A 21,109-nucleotide genomic window follows, 5' to 3' on the forward strand; every position below is an offset into this window, starting at 1 on the left:
TTTGCGTGCACAGCTGCTTTAAGCTCACACCCATGTAGAAGTCTGTTTTGAAGTTACATGAGATGATTGGTGCCACACACAGTTAAGTCTAGGCCGGTGTATCCTACTATCATATCATAATAATACTTCTACCTTCCATCTGGTCTTCCACAGATATCCAGCCCTTGTGGCAAGAATCTTTGGATACTGTATGTTAGTCTTAAGGATGATCTGGGCTATTTCATAGATTAAGTGGGTGCTGGAGTATCAGTTTGGGAGATGTGGGAAGGATGTTTCTCACTTTAGGGCATGATTAAATCTGGTCATGACTATAGTGAAAGATGTTGTTAAATTGTTTCAGTACAGAATAATACTGGTAGTGAAGGCATGCCCTCTCACACTCGATCTCTGAGTGTGGGTGGAAAATGAAATGTCGTGTGGCTAGGGCCTCCCGTCTGGTGCAGGTCTTTCGATTTGACGCCACTTCGGCGACCTGCGCGTCGATGGGGATGAAATGATGATCATTCGGACAACACAACACCCAGTCCCTGAGCGGAGAAAATCTCCGACCCAGCCGGGAATCGAACCCTTAGGATTGACAGTCTGTCACGCTGACCACTCAGCTACTGGGGGCAGAAAATTATGGCCATATGTGGAAGGACAAGGCGTCGAGGAAGTCCACCAACTAGGCTGCTTCAATACATTTACAGATTATTATACAACCATTTAGTCTGAAAGAGTGCCTCTATTCAATGGCAAGAAATGGCTGTCTTCCATTTTTAAAAAGCTCATATGCTGCCCTACACATAATCAGGATGGAATGACCACATAAACACATTTCTTTTGTTTTGCAAGTTACATAAATACTGTACTGGTGAGGTAAAATGAGAGCACCCTCTCATTTGGTTATAGTAATTTGATGCAGCCAGCTGTATTTAACTAACATCCTCAATTAGTAATTGAGGGGAATTTTAGAGAACTTAAAAAATTACAGTACAATACCCATATGGTCATTTAGTTCTACTTTTCATTTAAGGACAACAAATTGCAGAAATCTAAGATTCCAAGATAAATTAGTGGGTTTGGAAGAGGATTTAAATAAGAACAAGTGGGATACAGTAATATTGTCAAAATTGTTGAGATAAAGCAAAGGCCAAACTGAATTAAAATCAAGTCATAAACACCAGGGAAGAAATTATGGTGTAAAATTTATTGCAAACAAGAAAATTAAAAATACTACAGCTATCAAAGAAACTTCTGCTAGAACAGTAGCTCACTTTACAAATAAATGTTTACATTTATGCCTACACGCTCAAGCCCCCCTAAGGTGTGTGGTGAAGAGTACTTATGGTACCACTATCTATTCCCCGTTCTCTTTTCCATTTGTGGAGACTGAAGAAAGTTACTGGAATGTACAATCGCAGACTTTCAACAGTCTACCTCTCTGTGATACACAGTGTCTCTCTCGAATCCTCTGCCACTAGACACTGTTAGAGGCACTGTGTAAGTGCCTCTGTAATGCTCTTACACTTAGTGAACACCCCCTCCCCCCAAATGGTGTTACAGATTCCAGATTGATGAGCACCATCAAATATCAGCCTTACCAATATTTTGTACATTACGCCTTTCTTGATGAATTACATTTCCTTAACATTGTTGCAATGAATCTTAGTCTAGCACCTGCTGATCAGGATGGTTACAATCAGATATTTTTAAGTTATTACTGTAACAGAAATTCCCGGAAGGAGCTATACATAAAAAAATATTGCTGGGTGGAGCTTAGAACACATAACAGAAAACAACATTCCCAATAGCTTCTGAGTGCTAGCTCTTTTCTGGCAAAAGTACTCCACACACAACAACAAAGACACTCAAAAGCACACTCCCACAGCCATGGTAAGAATGATTATTCATTCTTGATTATTGAAAGCACCTGCATGAGCTGGTGGAGGTGGGGAGGGGTTAATGGGAGAGAGGCAGGTATTCCATGCCACATAACAAATTGCAAGTACAATGGACAGGGCAAAAAGTTTAAGAAGAAGGAGAGGGGAAGGCAGTGCACAATCTGGATGGAGGAGGAGTGTGGAAAGAAGAGAAAGGGTTAGTGGAGGGTGTACAGGGTGATTGCATAAGAGTGCAGAATAGGATGGAGAGACAGTTCCCATCTTCATAGTTCATAGAGACTTGTGCTGGAAGGTAATATCCAAATGGTCAACATAGTGAATCATCTGTTGAAGTCATTTGTGTTGTGGTATACAGCTTGGTTGGCAACTCGATGGTCAAGTTTGGCATTCATCATTGTTTGGTGATAGCCACTCGTGCAACTAGGCAGTTGGTTACTTATGCCCACATAGAATGCTGTACAGTAGTTGCAGCATAGCTGATATATAACATGGCTGCTTTCACAGATGGCCCTGCCTTTTATTGGGTAGGAAACACCTGAGAAGGGACTGTGGTGAGTGAGTGTATGGAACAGATCTTGTACCTGGGCCAACCACAAAGGAATGACGTATGGTGTGCAGGACTGGAATAGAAATGGATAAGGATATACTGTCGGTTGGGTGAGCTGTGGAACTCTACTTGGGGAATGTGGGTAATATCTGTCATCTCTGGGCATGATGAGAGGTACTCTTAAGCCCTGGTGGTGGATGATGTTGAATTTTTCAAGGCCAGGGTTATAGTGGGTGATCAGATAAGCATATGGTATGGGAGACTTTGAGGTGGATAGGATATTGTCTGCCAGTAACAGAGCTCTGGTAAGGTTATCGGTATATTTTCACAACTCCTTTCCACAGCAGATGCGGCATGCATAGATGAAAGGCATTAAGCAAGAGGCTTTTTGACCTGGAATGGGTGACAGCTGTCAAAAGTGAAGGTACTGCTGATGCTTAGTGTACTTGACATGGACAGACACATTGACATCTAAGAATGTGACTCAATGAGTTGAGAAGGTCCAGGTGAAGTAGATTGGGGAATATGTGTTGAGGTTATGGAGGAAAGAGCAAAGGTTATCCTTGCTGCGAGCACAGATCATGAAAATATCATCACTGAATCTGAACCAGACAAGAGGTTTTAGGTGTTGATTGGAAAGAAAAGATTCCTCCAGATGGTTCATAAATAAGTTGACATAAGATAGTGGGTTGTTAGAAAAGGTAGTGTTCGATGGCATCAGTGCCATAGGTGTGGGAGGTGATGATGTACAAAGACACATCCAAAGTGACAAACAAGGTGTCTGGTGATAATGAGCAGGAGCTGTGGAGAGGTGGTAAAGGAGTGAGAAGTGTCTTGAATGTAAAATAGAAGGTTAATGATAATAGTTTGGAAGTGTTGGCAAACAAATGCAGAGGTTCATCCTTTGGGAGCACTGTACCCAGCTGCAATGGGACAACCAGATGGGAGACCTGTGGGGTTGGGTTTGTGGAGTTTGAGGTGTTGGGTGTTGCTGTTGTGAGGAGAGAGATGGATTCAGGTGTCAGGTTATGGGATGACTTATGGCTAAGGCCTTGAGAAGCTGCTTGAGGTCATGTTGGACTTCTGGTATGGGATCATCGTGTTAAGGTTTGTATGCAGAGATGATCCCATCCCAGATGACCAAGAGGACCTGAACACCTTAGGTCCAACTCCACAAACACAATCCCACACTGCACGTCATCCCATTGTGGCTTGGCACAGTGCTTCGACAGAACCTGTCCCATTACCACCAGAGTCCTAGCTGCTCACTGTGGATGTGATGGCCTTGTATACCAACATGCCCCATGGCCTTGCAGCCGAGAAACACTACTTTTCCAATCCTAACGAATCGCACCCTGACCCACAATTTTTCAGTATTAATGCCAAATTTATAAACAAATCTATGGTTCTGCCATGGTTACTAGCATGGCACTATTTTCTGCCATCTTATTTATGAGCCACCTGGGGGAACCTCTCCTACCATGTCAACTTCTGAAACCTCTCATCTGGTTTAGAGGTTCACTGATATTTTCATGGATGCATGGTGTGGACAAATTTTGCTCTTTCCTCCATAGCCTCAATACCTATTCCCAAATCTGCTTCACCTCAACTGTTCAAACTACCTTCCTAGATGTCAGTCTCCATCTGTTAGATGGATAGTCTGTCCATATCAACCAACAACCATACCTCCACTTTGACAGCTGTCACCCATTCCAGGTCAAAAAGTCTCTTCCTTATGACCTCACCATCTGTGGAGGAAAACAGGAGTTGTCAAAATATACCAATAACCTTATCAGGACCTTTACTGACAGTATTCTATCCACCTCATACATAAACAAATCTCACGTGCAATCTGCTCCTGAGACACCAGAAACCTGTTGACCAACAACTCCCCTGAAAAGATAAACTACATGCTCTTAGATAACCTCATCATGCCTCCAGGTGAGATGTGGGTAGGGTACACCTCCCTTCCTGCAGAATATCATTGTCCATCCCTAATTGAATCCTGCAGCTCATGGACCATTCCCTTGTGGTCAACCAGGTGCATGACTGGTTCTATACACCCATACCTTACTTCGTACCACATTCCAGTGTCAGTTACAAATGAATGCAGCCATGTAATGTAATGTATCCGGTATGCTGCAACTACTATACAACATTCTACTGTGGATACGATAGGTAACCAACTGTACACTCCGATGAAGGGCTGTTGCCAAACTATAGTGGATCAGAAACGTGTTCCCACTGCATCACCTTTTTCTTTTTCTCTTCTGTGCACACCACTCCTCTGTTCAGATTGTGCATTGCCTTCTCTCCAAACCCCCCCCCCCCCCCATGCAACCATTCATATTCTCTCTCACTATCCCCTCAGGCAACTGCTTTCAATAATCAAGCATGATTAATTGTCCTAGACACAGGCCACAGGAGTTTGTGTGTCTGTGAGAATGTGTACTTGTGCTACTAGAAACAAAGCTAGTGCGTTTCTGTACTCCACATATCTATCGCCTGTAGGTGAGTGGTTGACTTCCCTTTTTATTTATAGGTGTTTCACCACCTATAGCATGATATATAGTAATTTTTTTTTCTTTAATCTATTTATGCGGTATATGTTGCACTCATTTACATTGGGTAAACGGCAAGTCCCTGAATAAATCATATCAATCTTCCTAAGTATTACTGAATCTCAGCCAGTCATTAGGTATTGCAAGCTTCCTACAGACAACAGCGTCATCGAGCTTCTGACCTTGTATTTTGTCCACTAGGTGAGAGTGCAGAAGTCTATCAAATTCTTTCAAAAGTAAAGGAGTGGGACATTAACATGGATAAGACTAGCAAGCTGTGTTCATACAGAATCCATGTTAACTTATGTAGAGGAGATTTTTGCTGTCAAAAAGTCAGTTTGAGTATAAAACCTTTTATATTTCTACTACAGACTGGCATCAGTGATACAGGCCTATGATCATGTGCACCTATCCAGCAACTCTTCTTGAAAAGGGGACTGATTCTTTCTTCTCACTTGCTATCCTTTGTTGCTCCAATGACAAATGAAACCTATTAGAAGAGGAGCACGTTTATTTGCATTATCTCACATTGGATCCCTTTCGACTACTGAACAAAATTGATTCATTTTTTTACTCAGCAAACTTTTTTCTCAGTATCTTCCATTTCAGGATTTGTGCGACTGATGAACAAAGATACCTACTACAGACTGAATTCAATAATTGTCATCTTTTTCATTGTCAATATGATCACTGAGTGAATAAATGTTTGATCCATTTACTGACTTCCTATATGACCAAAACTTCTTAGCACTTACTGACTGGTTGACAAAATTCACCAAAGGCTTCTACCACAGTGGCTCTTTCCCATCCCTCATGACAAGTACATTACTAAACAGCTGAAACAGTAATTCAGTACAAGTTAAATGTTGCTTATCTAATGGCTTCCAGAGGCAACATGTAACTTTCAATTTTTCATATTAAATTGTCTTTCATAATCTACTCAGTAAAAAATGTATTCTTATGTTAAGGTTAAACCACGAGTATACTCGGGCAACGTAAATATTTTCGAAAAAATAAAACACTGCCTGTATCCATTTCAGCACTGATAATTGGCCACTGGGAGAGCATCTGGATTGTTTGTTTTGTTTTAGGGTGCAAAAACAACTAGGGTCTTATGTGACCACATCAAAACCACAGAACATGAAGACAAAAAAGGAGGTTAAAAGTGAATACATGCTAAGCCCATTCAAGGGAAGGAAAGACAGATAAAAACAGTGACTTGGAGAAAGGTCCATAAAATATGCTATAGAGACAATGGAAGCCCTGAACTACAGATTAAATGTTCATTGCCATTTGAGAGCATCTGGTACTATATTTGAAGCACATTTACATTGTGCAGATTTGGATACTGGACAACAAAATGCATGCTTTCAGACTCTCTTGTATTGTTGAGGCAATTTTTTTTAAAAAAGGATATAAAGACCCTCAGTTTGACAGTGAATTTAGCTCAGAAAGTGAAGAAGAAGGTGATGTTACGTCACTAAAGACTGAAAGTGACATTTCAGTGGTATGAGAATAATACATCCACTGTGCTCCAGTCAGCTCTTGTAATACATGGATAGGCTTCACAGAAGCTAAAAAATCAAGTTTCAGAATATTTTAATCAAAGTCCAGTGCACAAGTATACTCAGGGTTTTATTACAGGCAGTTTTCAAAATGTATTAACTTAGTTTATGATCTTTAAAAGCTGTAATATGTAATGTCATTCATTATAGGATGTCTTTCATAATAAAAAGAATTATTTTTTGGAACATAGTTTTGAAAAAAAAAATGAACAGTTAATACATCAATTATTAAAGTTAGATACTGAACATGTATTGAGTAACTGTAACTCGTGGCATTCAAATATCCATTATTTGACAATCCCCAAAATAAGGAAAAGAAAAGTTTCTTTTCCTTACTAGATGTTCACTGTTCCTGAAGGAAAACTTCAGCATCAGGCATAACGTTTTAATTTATTAGGTTTTTACTAATTATTCACAATACATTTTGCTGACACACACATATATTTTTTTTTTTAAAAAACAAAGATGATGTGACTTACCATACGAAAGCGCTGGCAGGTCGATAGAAACACGAACAGACACATACACACAAAATTCAAGCTTTTGCAACAAACTGTTGCCTCATCAGGAAAGACGAAAGGAAGTGGGTTTTAAGGGAGAGGGTAAGGGAGTCATTCCAATCCTGGGAGCGGAAAGACTTACCTTAGGGGGAAAAAAGGATGGGTATGCACTCGCGCTCACACACACACATATACAGACACATGTCTGCTTGTGTCTGTATATGTGTGTGTGTGTGCGCACGCGCATACCCGTCCTTTTTTCCCCGTAAGGTAAGTCTTTCCGCTCCCGGGATTGGAATGACTCCTTACCCTCTCCCTTAAAACCCACTTCCTTTCATCTTTCCCTCTCCTTCCCTCTTTCCTGATGAGGCAACAGTTTGTTGCGAAAGCTTGAATTTTGTGTGTATGTATGTGTCTGTTCGTGTTTCTATCGACCTGCCAGCGCTTTCGTATGGTAAGTCACATCATCTTTGTTTTTAAATATATTTTCTCGCGTGGAATGTTTCCCTCTATTATATATATATATGCAACATTATATCACTGTACAACATGTACTTCATGAGATATGACATTGACATGCATGAAAAGCTAGCTTATATTTAAACAGAGTTCTTTTATACGTAGGAGTTTGATTCTTTAAAGAATCGGGGGTGGGGAGTTACTGGTACTGCTCTAAGGCATATACTTCAATGCTTTTGAATTTTTATCCATGTGTGCACATCTTTCCCTCAGACCAGAATGTCAGTTATGACTACTCAGACACTTTGCAATTTCTCTGATATTATTACTAAGCAAACATATTTTCCTACTTTCTTAACATTCCTCATAACAACAGAAGTCCTCATCTACATTAATCCATTCAAAAATTTCTGTTCGGGTGGTTACTGGGAGGCTTAGGACATTGCCATCAAGAGTTATTTCTGTAACTATCTACTCACTGTAATGTGCGGATATGACAATCTCCCATGAAGCCCTGTCTCTGGCAGCAGTTTGGATTACATGACTCTGCTATAGCCGGCAAATTGAATTTACAATAGCACAATGTGGAAATTTAAAACATGCTTCAGGTTTTCTCTGAAGCACTACTCCTACAGCCACTTCCTCAGGCCGGTAATAAAAGTGAAACCCCACTTTTACAATTCTCATGGGCCTTCAAAAAATAGTGTAAAATGTGGGAAATAACATTTTAAGTGGTAAAAATTACGTATAGGATACCCCCTTGCATTTTTCGCACTTACGTATATGTACATAATAGGGATCAAAATACTTGTCAAGAACTTGTGTATTATCTAATAAAAAGTGCTGATGTCATTGGACCTGATAACTGGCTTGGAAGTAGAAATGTTTGACTCAATTTCATACATCATAATGTTTTTGGAAAGCCTGCAACTGTCAAAATAGTGAAATAATGCACTAGGTATGTATTTTTTCATGCTTAACATGATGCATATCAAGAATTTTTTGTTGTTAAATGCAATTAAGTACGTAAGTATTTTGTGAGGTGCTTCAGTATGTGTTATTCTGCATCTCTTACACTGTAGTCATCTTTTTGAAGTTATCACATACTGTGCCTCCTCACTTATGCAGAAAACCACCAGGGTTGCCAACTATCCCCTATTTCCCTGGAAACCCCGTGTTCTGGTTATTTTTTGTTAGATCTCATGCCCTATATCATTTCAAACTCATCACATATTTTTCTAACTTTTGCAATGGTCGTTAAAACAATTTTTATTTTGCCTGACACACCACGGCTTTCCCTACTATCTCCACCCCTGTGGTGAAGAAAAACTATTCCTAATACTGTATGGTCATTTCTGTTTCTGCAAAGTGAAGGGAAATTTCAAAGCTTTTTGAATTTTAGATATAGAATGAAGTGAAATTATCCTATATTTACCAACTAGACAGCTTTCTTTAACAGGAGCAGTTGTCAGAACCATTACAAATTGGGAACCCATTAACATTCAACATGAAAGTATTGATGGTTGTCCCAAAGCTCTGAAGTTTTTGCTTTTTTTTTTATAATGATTCTGATAATAGTCAACCTTGGACATTTATTCAACTTTTTTCCATATTGGTGCAGTTGTTTTAGAATGTTTTAACTTTTTGGAATGCTCTGATATTAGTATAATGGAAACTTGATGCAGCCAAGACTCTGATTAGTAAAACTGAGCAAAGAATGGTGGCGCAAATAAAGTTGTTTTCAATAAGTTCACTGTTTCAGAAAACATCTTGAAGATAATGTTATGGACTTTTAAGTCGAATTGAAAACATATTTAGTCACGAATTTCAAAGTTGAAGATCATTTGCCAATGGCAGTACAATCTTGGATGCCTCTGTCTTGGTACAAGCTCAAATTTAAGCACTTTCAAGAAGTAATTAACTGACTTCGGTTAGCTGATGTAGTTGAAGATTGTTTGAATGACGAACATTGTAACGCAGAAGATATTTTGAATCAAGGGTTGTGCATTGAACAGAATGCAATCAGAAGGTGCCTTAGTGTTTTCTGTACCTTGAGAGCCAAAAATGTTCAGGTTCCAAATTTGCTAAATGTGCTCAGGTCTGTATTAAGAATTATTCCTAGTGCGAATGCTGAGGCAAAATGAACTGTGAATAGACCGAATTGTACAATAAATGTACCCCAAGCTCATATAAGCAACACTGCAATTAGCAGTGAATTTTAATTTTAGCTGTATATAATGCTTTACATATGTAAAATTGAATGAATCTTTGCAAAAAAATATATATATAAATACAAGCAATATTGTTAAAAACAAAAAAACGTGCGCACTGGGTACCTACATCTGTTGTCTATGAACTGACGCCATTACAGTCTGATTCTTCCTTGTTTACATTGTGTAGTCAGTGTTTAAGATGTTTCCGATAATCGTGAGTCCCGCCGACTGTGAAGTACGGGCTGTTATAAGATATCTTAGTGCTAAAGGCCTAAAAGCGAACAATATTCATCATGAGATCTGTGCAGTTTACGGAAAAAACATGAGTGATGGAATGGTAAGAAAGTGGGTGACAGCATTTAAAGATGGCTGCACAAATGTGCATGATGAACAACAGAGTGGGCATCCTTTGGCTGTTAATGAAAGTTTGGTGCAGGAAGTGGACAATAAGGTGAGAGAAATCAGACACTTTACGATTTCCTCCTTGCGGGATGACTTTCTAATGTTTCTCATGGCATTGTGACCGAGCACCTGAATTACCGAAAATTGTGCACACGTTGGCTACCGCAAATGTTGATGGATGTGCACAAAACCAAACATTTAGACAGTGCATTGACTTTCCTTGAGCGGTACCACAACGACAGTGATGATTTCTTAAGCCAAATTGTTACGGGCGATGAAACATGGGTGGCCTACGTCACACCAGAATCAAATCAACTGTCCATGGAAGTTGAGGAAGGCCATCATTTTCCTGCAAGACAATGCCCATTCTGCATGTCTCGAGTCAGACCAAAGATTTCATCACATATTTTCACTGGGAAATTCTAGATCCTCCATACAGCCCCGATCTTGCGCCCAGTGACTACCATCTGTTCCTGCACTTGAAGAAACACTTTGGCGGTCAGCGTCTTCAAGACGATGACGAAGTCAAAACAGTGGTGATGCAGTGGTTAACAAGTCAGGCGGCAGACTTCTATGAGAAGGGTATTCAAAAGCTGGTACAACGTTATAACAAGTGCCTCAATATTGACAAAAATTATGTAGAAAAGAAGATTAAGGTACAGGCTTTCATGTAACAATAAAATTATTGAGATATCTTAGCACGTTTTTTTTTTAAATTCGAAAACGGTACTTACTTAAAAAAAAACACGCCTCGTACATTCCTACTATTCTTTGTAAAATAATAATAATAATAATAATAATAATAATGCTTATTTTGTTGGCTCCCTTCTCGATCCTGTATTTTCCCATTGCTGTGTTTAACCAAAAACTTATGAGCAATGCTAAGTGAATGACTGTGTAAACTAGTGCTACAAGTGGCCAAACGCCTAAATATGGTTTGACAAAGCTGTCACGATGATCACAACAATCACAAAACTGCATTTGTGTGGTAGAGACAGTTTGGAAATTGTTGCGATTGGTCATGAGATCTTAATTCGAACAAACCTAGTTACTCCCGTCAACCACCACGCCAAGTAGAACTTAGCAGCTGCAGTAGGCGATACGACATGAATTGTTCCATCTTTTACATGTTTATCGGTTCAAATCCACTGAGTGGAATACCACATAATATTTGTAAACACTACTGAACAGCCAATATCATTTTTTTTCTCCATGAACATTTTTTCGTAATGCGTAAATCGCAGGAAAATTATAAACATGTTTATGCAAAATTGGGTGCTATTGAAAAGACAAATAAAAAAATGTCGTAAATGGCAGGAAAACATTAACTTTCAGGAATGTAAAAGCGGGGTTATACTGTGTGTGTGTGTGTGTGTGTAAATGCATCTGGTTTCTATGTTTGTGCTTACCTTAAACCAGGTTAGTTCACATTTGTAATCTCATTAGGTACTATCAAGTTCTGTATGCCAATACACTGGCACCTCATTTATCCATTCTGAATTTAGTATTTTGCTGTTATTCATGTCTGGTTTCAGCCAGTTCTCTGCTTCCAATACTGTCTTGGCATTATTAACTGACAATAATGATTGTATCTTTCTGTTCCTCCTGCATGTTGGATAATTTTTCTCTGGAGTTGATTCGTCATTGATCACACAGAGGAATCCAAGTTTCAAAACCAAAATTACATGCCAAGTGTACTTTGCTATTCACATAGCCACTCCCATTTTGTAATGTTCACCTGACCTATTGAGGGGGGGGCCCTACAGTTCTCCACCTATTAGCAGAGATCAAGAAATTCATATCAGAGATCAGTGCAGAATTGTCTGAGCTTCTACTTTAGACCTTTCACACTGCTCCAAACCAGAGCACTGTGATTGCCTCCAGGTACGTTGCTGCAAATAGCAAGCCCCACAAGTGCGAGACTAACAATGTTTGACCATCTTGTCAACTGCCTAAAGGAATCAAGGATAGCCTCAGAACCAGGCAGCAGGCATCATTTGTGCCAACATGGGCCACAATTTTTAACTGGTTGCACCCACTGGGTTTAAACAGCCACTTCAAGTCTCCTCCACATCTCGGGCAAGTATGCGAGTGCACGCTGGCATTCATTTCCAACCTGTCTGCCACTTACCTCAGAGGCTTCATCACCTCCTCCCAATAACCAATAAACTGACCCTTCTGCTAGCTTGCACTGAGCAGGAAAATTGGCCACCGGCCCAACAGATTGGCCTCCTGTGCTGGCTGGTCAGCAACTCTTACCTGTTGCTAAGGCAAAAGAGGGCAGACATGTGGTCAGTTCTTATATTCACTCTCTACTAAGATATTCACAAACCCACCACTGTCTGTATCTCACCCTCTAGTTAGAACAACATCAATCAGATGTTACACAATGGAAAACGCAGCGATTTCCAGGAGATTCCTGTGACACCAAAGATGTTGCAGCTTTGGCCACTGGTGCCCCACCTACCGTATCAACTATGGTCAATGCAGCTTCCAGCTGTTTCTAGACAGTGGCCAGTTCATTCTATGTCTGCATGCAAGCACAGGCTTGAACTGCTAAACAAGAAAAGAAAGCTACCTGTGGTGTCTTTCAGATGGTGTTGAAATCAATACTACTAACTGGGAAAATGGAAGGGGAAAGCTCCTGTGTGAGACTAACTGAGCATATCAAACTGCCACAGTTCAATAACTAGCAGTAATGGTGGCACACAGTTCAGACTACACTGGTGATTGCAAAAGAAACAAACTCTTACAACAAAACTAATGACTCATCTGAAATCAGATGAACAGTTCAAATTCACTTCTCTCAGAAGCATGTAAAGAAACTAGTAAAGTAATAATGTGCATGGAATATCTTCTCAGTCTATGCATCAATGAGCACTCATTCTGACATGTTCGAAACATCTGATTAGTTAAAATGTATGTGGATGATACAATTGTATGCGTCTGATTCTGAGCATAACCTCATATGGCGAGAGGTGGGAACACATAATGTATCCAGGAACATTATCTAACATGATCATTTTGATGGTCCAGGTTTTAGGGGTCTGGATGCATAATGTTGCATGGGTGCTCTGACTTCCAAATCTTTGAACATTCACCGGTCAGCATCATTGTGACATTATACTCCCTTCCCCATGTGCATCTTCTCAAGGGTGTATTCAGCCCTGAATTCATTTTTACAAATGACAAAGCATGAGCACATCGAACAGCAAAGGTGAAGGAGCTCTTGGAACGTGAGGGTATTCATCGTGTGCACCACTGGCCTGCCTGTCGCTCCTCCAACCCTCACCCCAATGCGCCGCCCCCCCCCCCCCCCCCCACCACCAACTTAAATCCCATCATGTAATGTGTTGAGATAGACTACACCCACGACAACCTATTTCAAGACAGAGTGTTGTAAGAACATCGACAGCACTTGGAAGCACTGCTGAAAAAACTAGGTTGCAATTATGGAGGGCTACAACCTACCTTCCCCTGGCTGGGAGAGTGTTTCCAAAACTCTTACCTCCTGGCTGTGATGAAAAATGGATGACTTGGAAGTCCCTGAATATACTGACACCTGGAGTTTGCAGGTCAAAAGTCAGTGGGAATAAACCAATCAAAATGATATTCTGCGTGACTGTGGAGAAGACAAGACTGTTCATCATGCTTTAGTGTCAATGGTGTCCAGCCTCCTGCACAGAACATGAACATCATGGAGCATAAAATCCATTGGAAGTGGCCAAGTTTGAGCAAAATTAGTATAGTCATAACTGTATATAATATTGTATGCTTCTAGTATGAGAAAAATTGCAGCATGTCCACATTCATTCACCAATGACCATACGGCAGTTGCCAACTCCACAGACTGACAAGTGGAACACACGAGCACTCCTCACCAACCTTGCAACCAGTATGGGAGCATGTTGTGGTGCATGCATTGCCTTTCGGGGTGACCATACACCCCATTAATGTCCTGCGAACCACCACAAATCACGGTGACTTCAGTGTAATTATTATCTTTGAATGGAAGTGATATTTCTGTTCATCCGTCGCTTATGTCTTTCAGCTACCTTCTGTAGTATACTGTAGCAGTTTGTTTATGTATAGTTGAAGTTTCATTCAGCTATGTTACAGTGTCATGCAAAAAGTACTTTCATCCTTGTGTATGAAGAGCATCCAAAAACTGAGTGTTGCTTGGTGAGAATTATTAGGAGAGAAGAAAATACAAACAAATGAATCAAGAACCAAACTGAAAGAGGCAGGTAGTGTGTGCAGAATTCGTAATCATAAAGCATTGGTAAGGTCATAAATTACTCAAAAGACACCATTTAAAAATTATGTTTAACATGGGAAAATGGGAGGGGGAGGGAGGAGAGAAACAGTTCAACAAGAACATTTTCATAGATTACAATTGTGTACCATGTCATGCCCCGAATTCACAGTATTTCCATCCTTGGTTAATCTTATCCACTAAATAAGCCAAACACATCTTATGTCTCAAACCAAAGCTTCATTCTGCCACCATGTACCTGTTAGAATTGTAGAAGTCCACAGAAGCTGTCCTGCACATATTGCTATACTAGCACACCAGGCAGAAAAATTTAAGTTGCAATAAAACTTTCTGACAATGTTACATCATCATTGTTAGATAAGGCAATGGATAGGGCCTACTTGTCATCTATGTATGTGTGGATAAATGCAATGTAATAATAAATCAAACTTCTTGAAAATTTTTTCAGGCCAAAACAAAAAAGTACAATTTTGAAAAAAATCACACGGGTAACCAAACCATTCATTTAAACTATCCAAAAAAGTTATATACCACCCTCATGACTTACATAGTTCATTTTTTATGGAAATGTCATTCTCAATGCTTTTTGGATGATACGAAATTGCTACACACAGCTACCTGTGTAATAGAGGTAAATAGTCAAACATTCTCAGTGCAGTGTGATCTCTTTCAAATTTTGAACAGGAAAATTTTGCTTGTGTACATTTTTCTGACAGCTACCTAAAGTAGTCATTTGTAGCTTAGACCATGTGTGATTTTTGGCTTTATGGCAAAAAGGGTTGTTAGTAGGATACATCACCCGCCTGCTGAAATGGTGTACAGGGCAAAGGTGTTATTCATAGATTCATCACACACAGAGTCAACAGTATACTCTGATCTCCCTTGACAAGTGCAGAATTTGTCTTACTCCTGATGATCATTACAGAAGAGTGTGGATGTGGTCTGGTCAGGTACCAATCCACAAGTCAGATACACAGTCCCAAAGGTTCAGCAAAGTGAGAGGTCAGTCATTTTTTGAGCCAAACTCATGTATGGATGTTTGACGCCCATCATTGTCAAGAATAATTTGAGGGCTTTGCAGTATTGAGACAGAATCCAATCCTTCAAACTATTTAGCCCCTTAGTCAACATTTAGGCAATAAGTTGATCTTTCAAGACAATATTTCACACCATGCCCACCTCATGAACACCTTTTTTTCCAAATGGAATGGTCTGCAGTAGCTGCTGTCATGAACCCAAATAAGTACACTTGAGATCAATTATAACTTGCAGTTCGCTATCACAGGATAACTCCTGTCACACTGCATGAGGTACCCCAGAAGGGGCAGCTGTAGAAGAATCCTCAGGCTTGAGCCACAACATTTCAACCAGCTTGTGGACAGCATGTCCAGGAGGATCCAACCACATCACAATGCACAGGGTGAAGTAACATGGTATCAAATGTTACCCTGCAGCAGATTATGATTTACAGTTGTTTCATAGTGATACACTGAATTACAATAATTTACAGCTTATAATTCCTCACCTTCAAGTGTTTTACGAATTTCCTCATCAGTTTCCCCAAGGCCCAACATTATAGATGATTTAGTAATCAGATCTTGTTTTATTTCTTTGGCTCCCTTCAGCACAGTTAATGACTGCCTGTAACAAATAAAAACATCAAGAATTATCTGAATTGTTAAGATCTTAGTTGCAATGTCAATCTGTCATTTTCATTCTTGAAAGTGAGATTGAAGTAGACTGTTAGAAATTAAGATATTGGGCAGTGTATCTTCAGGGGAGGGGGTGGGGGTGGGGGGCGGCGCAGGGGGAAACACACACACACACACACACACACACACACACACACACACACACACACACACACACACGTGTTTGTTATGGACAAAGCCACACTCGTTCATTTATGGCACATACGTAGACAGAGAGTCTTGCCTACCAGTTGCAATGCATATCTCAAAATAAGGTACAGAGATGTTTAGCCACCTGTGCAACAGAGTTATTCATTTTAAAATATTCTTTTATTAGAATATTTTATATCAGTATTTTCTGGAAAACACATCTTGTATTCTTAAATTTTTTCATACGATTAAAGCTGAGAAACTCCGCAACAGTATGTATAATACCCAATGGCAGCTTTTAGCAAGTGCAGACAACGTAAGTACTATAGATGAATCATTAAAAATTGAAGCGAGTAACTGTATCACGTCTAAGATATCTTGTTGTTTGCCATTGTGTGCAGCTGCTGACTGTTGGACAGATGGGATACACAGTTTTAACAAATAATGCAAGGATTAAAGGTAATAACTTGCCATACAGTTGTAGTGTTGAGTTTCTGCAAGCACATAAATGAACTGTTCTTCAGAGTTAATAGACTACACTTACTTGCATACACAAGCATGTATGTGTATTCTATTATCTATGAAGTGAGACTTGTATAAAAGCTAGCAATGTTATCACTCCTTGTAAATGGCCTGTCAATGACTCAAAGCCTCAAGTATACAGTGTGATGATACCTCTACCCCTTCCATTATTTATATTCCACCAAGTACTTTTCATTACCTTATTTGCATATCTAATAAAGACAGTCACACACAACCTTCAGCATTACCTTCCCCCTCCCCCCCTTATCCAAGTTATCCTTTCCACGAAGGCCTCTAAGGTACCTCTTAATGCAGTGTCAGTATGGTGGAAAAGATACATGAAAATGCAAAACACGAGAAATGGATTAACATAAAACAACTGTAGTTCCGACAAAATAGTACATAGCCGCACAAATTTTTTTCTTTTACCACAAAACAAAAATTGTTAAAACTTTAAGAGACTTTCCTTCTCAGACAAACAAATGGACCTTTTTCTGTAGTCTGGACATGACACCGAATAAAATAAACAATTATTCCTTCTGTAGCTGATTTAATGTTTGTCTTTGTGTACTGCCAGTGTTAAACATTTTAATTTGGTAAGGGGGGGGGGGGGGGGGGGGTGAGGCTTGCAATTTGTGTGCCAAAATCATTTCTTTCAAGTACAGTAAATTTAAATTTTTAAATGCAGTGGCATACGGAAACAAATCACTGTTTTACATAAATGAAAATGGATCTGCCCAAGTAGTTGATAAAAAAAGTCATTAAAACAGAAGCCTAAAGTAGTTTGGCATTGCTAATTCCGAACTGTCGAAGATAATTAAAAATAGACATTGAATTACAGCAGCACTTGGACACAGTAGATGAGAAGGCAGCGATACAGGGTTGTAGCCTAATCCCCAATGTTATTCAGTCTGTAAATTGAGCAAGCAGTAAAGGGAAACCAAGGAGAAATCTGGAAAGTGAATTAAAGTTCAGGACAAAGAAATAAAAACTTACAGGCTTGCCGATGACATTGTATTTCAGACAGAGAGAGCAAAGGACATGGAAGAGCAGTTGAACGGAATGGACAGCATCTTGAAAGGAGGGTGGAAGATATACATCAATAATGGAAAACATCTGATAAATAATTATTACTTAGCAACAACGTTTTGTAGAAAATACAAAAAAAGAGATGGCCTTGTCATCTATGATAAAAACAGTGTCAGACATAGAGCAACTGGGATGCAGAATTATTGTTCAGAACAACATTTGGAAGTGTGCGTGCCATAGAATTGTCCTTAAATAATTCTGATATATCAGTAGTAACAGTACACAGGGTACCTTTAGGGAGCTGGAGCCTCGTTTTGAAGTAGTAAGATGCTCTCCTAGTAAACATATTTGAATGCAGAAGTAGTGTGATAGTGCTTGGGAACTTCAGTGTAAACTTTCTAACAAATTCGAGACCGACCAGACGTAGAAAATTTGATGTTCACATATAATCTTGCTTCTGTAGTGAGTTCCCATACTAGAATAACTTAATGTACCAGCACAATAACTGATGATATATTTATAAACTAGACCAAAATACACTGGTCAAAACAATTAGGGGATCAGTTGAGATATCCAGGTTCTGAAGTATTGTCATTGGCAGAATGAACTACAATGGTTCAACATCTTTCTGTCAGTTCTACGGAGTGGACGCAACAACATATGGTCACCGAGATGGAGGTAATAATGGAAAGTTGCTGCAGAAGGGGTTGGTGTTGAGTTGTTTACTCTATCAAACGAATTATACAAGCAGTTGGGTTCAAATAGTGTAGCGAGCAGGTAATGCAATGCAACAACAACTTGACTTACCCGAAACTATGGTGTGGAGAGTCATAGAACAGTTGAAAGTGGGACTGAGAAAGAGGGAGATGGCTGCAGCTGTTGGACTGTCCCAAAGTGTCATTTCCAGGGCCTGGATGCGACTTCAGACAACAGGAACCGTTAAAAGAAGGCAAGGCCGAGGTCGTACACAGCTAACACCAGCAAGAGATGACCGTTATCTCCAGTTAACAGCCCATCGAGAAAGTAGGCTGAATGCAACTCAGCTGCAATGCATCTATCAGGCAGCAACAGGACACGCAATATCAACACAAACAGTCCCAAATCACCTTCGGAAACATAGCCTCTATGCATGGAGGCCTATGGTGTGTGTCCCATTAAAACCACCACACCATTTAGCCCACAAAACTGGACAGAGGAATTTCAGGATTGGAGTCTTAACGAATGGTGCTAGGTGCTGTTCACAGATGAGTCAAGATTTTGTGTTCAGTCAGACAATCGTCATTCCCTCTTCTGGAGAGAACATGGAACTTGAAACAATTTATCATTTGGTCTCCTCCTACAATACCCTCTTGTTACCATAGTATTTCTACTTGGCCTTGTCCTTTTACTGATTTGATCCTCTTTTGCCTTCGCTATTTCATCTCTTAAAGCTACCCATTTGTCGTCTTCTGTATTCTTTCACATAATGCTCCCTCTGAAACTCTCAGCAACCTCTGGTTCTTTCAACTTATCCAGGACCCATCTCCTAAATTTCCTACTCTTTTTCCAATTTCTTCAGTTTTAATCTTCAGTTCATAACTGATCACAGTGGTCAGAGTCCACATCTGACCCTGAAAATGGTCTTACAATTTAAAATCTGGTTCCGAAATCTGTCTTACCATTATATAATGGTCCATGTGGTGTCTCCAGTTGTCTTCCAATGCATACAACCTTCTTATATATTTCTTAAACCAAGAGTTAATGAAGATTAAATTATGCTCTGTGTAAAATTCTACCTGGCAGCTTTCTCTTTTATTCCTGTTCCCGAGTCCATATTCACTTCCAACTTTTCCTTCCATTCCTTCTCCAATATCGAATACCAGTCCTCCAACACAATTACATTTTTGTCACCTTCAAAATTAAATTTTTGTCACCTTTAACCTTCTGAATAACTTCTTTTATCCCATCATACATTTCTTCAATCTCTTCACCACTTGCTGTGTTCACTACGGTGTTCATAGTAGCATTCGTATTTTCTTATTCATTAGTAAACCCACTCCTGCATTACCCCATTTAATCTTTTATTTATAACCCTGTATTCACCTGATCAAAAGTCCTGTACCTCCCCCTACCGAACTTCACTAATTCCCACTATATCTAACTTCAACCTGTCCATTCCCCTTTTTAAATTTTCTACCCTACCTGCCCGATTAAGGCGATTCCACACTCCAATCCACATGACATGCTCCTGAGTCATCCGAAAGAGGGGCTACTTTACCTCCAGAATATTTTACCCAAGAGGACGTCACCACTTAACTCTACAGTAAAGCTGCATACCCTCGAGAAAAATTATAGTTTTAGTTCCCAGTTGCTTCCAGTCATCCACAGTAAAAGCACAGCAAGGCCATTTGTTTAATGTTACAAGGCCAGATCAATCACCCAGACTGTTTCCCTCGCAATTATTGAAAAAGAACCACATGTTTGTCTAGCCTCTCAACAGATACCCCTACATTGTGGTTGCAGTTAAAGTGTGGCTATCTGTACCACTGAGACACACAATCCACCACATCAACAGCAAGGTCCATTGTTCATGGGGGGGCTAACAGTATCGCTGGATGAATTTTTCACTTATGCGTGTACGGTGCCAATTATAACAGATGAAGACTTTTTAGGATTTTTCACAGTTCGAAATATAGTATCAATGTAGATGTCAGCAATGAAGTCAATGTTGCAGAACATTATGAAAGGTATGCGCAGCTACTTAGATGCATATCTGAATGGCTAAATTGATAAAACAATGGAAGACATTTAAAAATTTGTGGCAAACTTGATGGTGGAAAGGACACTTCAAAAAACAAATACAGATTTCCTCCCATCCCCCCCCCCCCCCCCCCCACACCACCACCACCAATAACAGTATTGTACATACATACTTTCAGTGTACTGTATATACCTACAAGAGTAAGCTGTCAGGAAATGGAATTACTATATTTTAATAAAATTTGTTAAGATTGCAAATAGTTCTGTTTTTTGCAAGCACTGTTTCATACAAATTTTTTTTAAATATAAAAATGTTCTGCCCCATCAGTTTTTTCACTGTGCGTTGTTGAAAATAAAGTATGAAACATGGCTGAAACAACATAATGCTAAGAACTGAAGTAATTACCATAATAAGTCACAACTGGAAATTCTGTTGGGACCTTTTTTTTGTAATCACGATTTCCTGTAGACACATCAAAGAGGACTGTATCAACTACAGGAACACAAATTACAGCTTGGATATTCAGGATGAGGAATATAAGGATGCGAAAGAAGAGAAGAGGCACAAGACT

The 21,109-nt window shown here is 39.6% G+C and overlaps 1 protein-coding gene across 1 annotated transcript in view; it reads right to left on the bottom strand.

Annotated features, from left to right (window-relative positions):
• The window catches only part of LOC124804906 (lipoyl synthase, mitochondrial), a 112,466-nt gene that overhangs the window by 5,153 nt on the left and 86,204 nt on the right, over positions 1–21,109 (bottom strand). Inside the window, exon 6 of the mRNA XM_047265282.1 lies at positions 15,932–16,047. Within this exon, the coding sequence (XP_047121238.1) occupies positions 15,932–16,047 (116 nt within the window). The remainder of the gene's footprint in view (positions 1–15,931; positions 16,048–21,109) is intronic.

The sequence above is a fragment of the Schistocerca piceifrons genome, chromosome 7 (genome assembly GCF_021461385.2).
Source record: "Schistocerca piceifrons isolate TAMUIC-IGC-003096 chromosome 7, iqSchPice1.1, whole genome shotgun sequence".
Classification (NCBI taxonomy): domain Eukaryota; kingdom Metazoa; phylum Arthropoda; class Insecta; order Orthoptera; family Acrididae; genus Schistocerca; species Schistocerca piceifrons.